General features: G+C 46.5%; 2 protein-coding genes across 2 annotated transcripts in view; both read left to right on the plus strand.

Moving 5' to 3' along the window:
• Nucleotides 1–274: 274 nt before the first annotated feature.
• On the plus strand, nucleotides 275–1,420 carry TEOVI_000098100 (glucose-regulated protein 78, putative; the record flags this gene model as incomplete). The annotated part of the gene is made up of 1 exon (XM_067224292.1): nucleotides 275–1,420. The coding sequence occupies one exon, from the start codon at nucleotides 275–277 to the stop codon at nucleotides 1,418–1,420; it is 1,146 nt and encodes a 381-aa protein (XP_067080393.1).
• Nucleotides 1,421–2,005: 585 nt separating this feature from the next.
• Nucleotides 2,006–2,526, plus strand: part of TEOVI_000098200 (Hsp70 protein, putative) — a gene marked incomplete at both ends in the record, with an annotated part of 567 nt that continues 46 nt past the window's right edge. The window contains one exon of the mRNA XM_067224293.1: nucleotides 2,006–2,526. Within this exon, the coding sequence (XP_067080394.1) occupies nucleotides 2,006–2,526 (521 nt within the window).

Consider the following 2,526-nt stretch of genomic DNA (forward strand, 5'->3'; position numbering starts at 1 on the left):
TGCTGGACTGAATGTGATCCGTGTTGTGAATGAACCGACTGCTGCTGCACTGGCATATGGCTTGGACAAAACGAAGGACAGCTTAATTGCCGTGTATGATCTTGGTGGTGGAACATTTGATATCTCCGTACTTGAAATTGCCGGAGGTGTTTTTGAGGTAAAGGCAACGAATGGCGACACTCACCTTGGTGGAGAAGACTTTGATCTCTGCCTCTCTGATCACATTCTGGAGGAATTCCGCAAGACATCTGGAATTGACTTGAGCAAGGAGCGGATGGCACTGCAGCGTATTCGTGAGGCTGCAGAAAAGGCGAAGTGTGAACTTTCGACGACGATGGAGACGGAGGTAAACCTTCCGTTTATCACAGCTAACCAGGACGGAGCGCAGCACGTGCAGATGATGGTGAGCCGCAGCAAGTTTGAGTCCCTTGCTGATAAGCTCGTACAACGTTCACTTGGACCGTGCAAGCAATGCATCAAGGACGCTGCTGTTGACCTGAAGGAAATCTCTGAGGTTGTGCTTGTTGGTGGTATGACGCGTATGCCAAAGGTTGTGGAGGCTGTGAAGCAGTTCTTCGGTCGCGAACCGTTCCGTGGTGTGAACCCTGACGAGGCCGTTGCACTGGGTGCTGCAACACTTGGTGGTGTTCTCCGTGGTGATGTGAAGGGTCTTGTATTGCTTGACGTTACACCACTATCACTTGGAATCGAAACACTTGGTGGTGTCTTCACACGTATGATTCCCAAGAACACAACAATCCCGACGAAGAAGAGTCAAACCTTCTCAACTGCTGCGGACAACCAAACACAGGTCGGAATCAAAGTGTTCCAAGGGGAACGAGAAATGGCATCTGACAACCAAATGATGGGTCAGTTTGACCTCGTTGGAATTCCTCCTGCACCACGCGGTGTACCACAAATTGAGGTGACATTTGACATTGATGCTAATGGTATTTGCCACGTAACTGCGAAGGACAAGGCAACTGGGAAAACACAGAACATCACCATTACTGCTCATGGTGGGTTGACGAAGGAGCAGATCGAGAACATGATCCGCGACTCTGAGATGCACGCTGAAGCTGACCGTGTGAAGCGGGAGCTTGTGGAAGTGCGTAACAATGCTGAGACTCAGGCTAACACTGCTGAGCGACAACTGACGGAATGGAAGTACGTGACGGACGCTGAGAAGGAGAATGTGCGTACCCTTTTGGCTGAACTTCGCAAGGTGATGGAGAATCCAAATGTGACGAAGGATGAACTGTCGGCTTCTACTGACAAACTGCAAAAGGCAGTGATGGAATGTGGTCGCACGGAGTACCAACAGGCGGCAGCAGCGAACAGCGGTAGCTCTGGTAGCAGCAGCACAGAAGGTCAGGGTGAGCAACAACAGCAGCAGGCATCTGGTGAAAAGAAGGAGTAAGTGAAATGTTGGTGGATGCATTACTGATTTTTTTCTAACTGATTTTTTAACGTTTTTTACTATCAAGGAGTATTATTATCATTACTATTATGTTTTATTGCTTTTTTTGTTTCTTTAATTTGACCGGCTTGTGATCTACTTGATAAATGGTGCAACGAATTTGGATAATGGGGTATTATTAAGTTATTGTCCTCATTTCTTCTAGTGAAGTGTGGGGTGCTTCAGTTTTATCGTTTCACTATATGTTTATCTGCACAATTGAGGAACGAAAACTGGAGGGTTATAAACGAATCCTTGTTGATTGTTGTTGGGTGCTGCGACAAAGTTCAACTGTACCTGGTGATTTTTGAGCGTGAAGGGAGCCGATCCATACAACATTATTATTACATCACTACGAATTTTATTATTACATATACACTCATATCTGAAACGCAGTTGTAACGTCTTCAATTATAGAAGAGATTCATTGATTTCAATATATGAGATATTCCTTTTTATTCTATATCATATGACATGCATACTTCTTAGATATTTTCTCGGAGGTAAAGTATTTCTAAGGTAAGAAGTAGTTTGTGAAGTAATAAAATGTTGGCCCGCCGTGTATGCGCACCCATGTGCCTGGCGTCTGCCCCGTTTGCGCGGTGGCAGTCATCGAAGGTAACTGGTGACGTGATTGGTATTGATTTGGGTACGACATACAGTTGTGTTGCAGTAATGGAAGGTGACCGGCCACGCGTACTTGAGAATACAGAGGGTTTCAGGACGACACCGTCTGTGGTTGCGTTCAAAGGACAGGAAAAACTTGTTGGCCTTGCAGCGAAACGTCAGGCGATTACGAACCCACAGTCGACATTCTTCGCGGTGAAACGGCTGATTGGTCGTCGCTTCGATGATGAGCACATCCAACACGACATCAAGAATGTGCCCTACAAGATTATTCGGAGCAATAATGGTGATGCGTGGGTGCAAGATGGGAATGGGAAGCAATACTCACCTTCACAAGTTGGTGCATTCGTACTTGAGAAGATGAAGGAAACGGCAGAAAACTTCCTGGGACGCAAAGTATCTAACGCTGTGGTGACGTGCCCCGCGTACTTCAATGACGC

Source organism: Trypanosoma equiperdum (assembly GCF_001457755.1).
Source record: "Trypanosoma equiperdum strain OVI genome assembly, contig: ctg_266, whole genome shotgun sequence".
In the NCBI taxonomy this organism is placed as follows: Eukaryota; Euglenozoa; class Kinetoplastea; order Trypanosomatida; family Trypanosomatidae; genus Trypanosoma; species Trypanosoma equiperdum.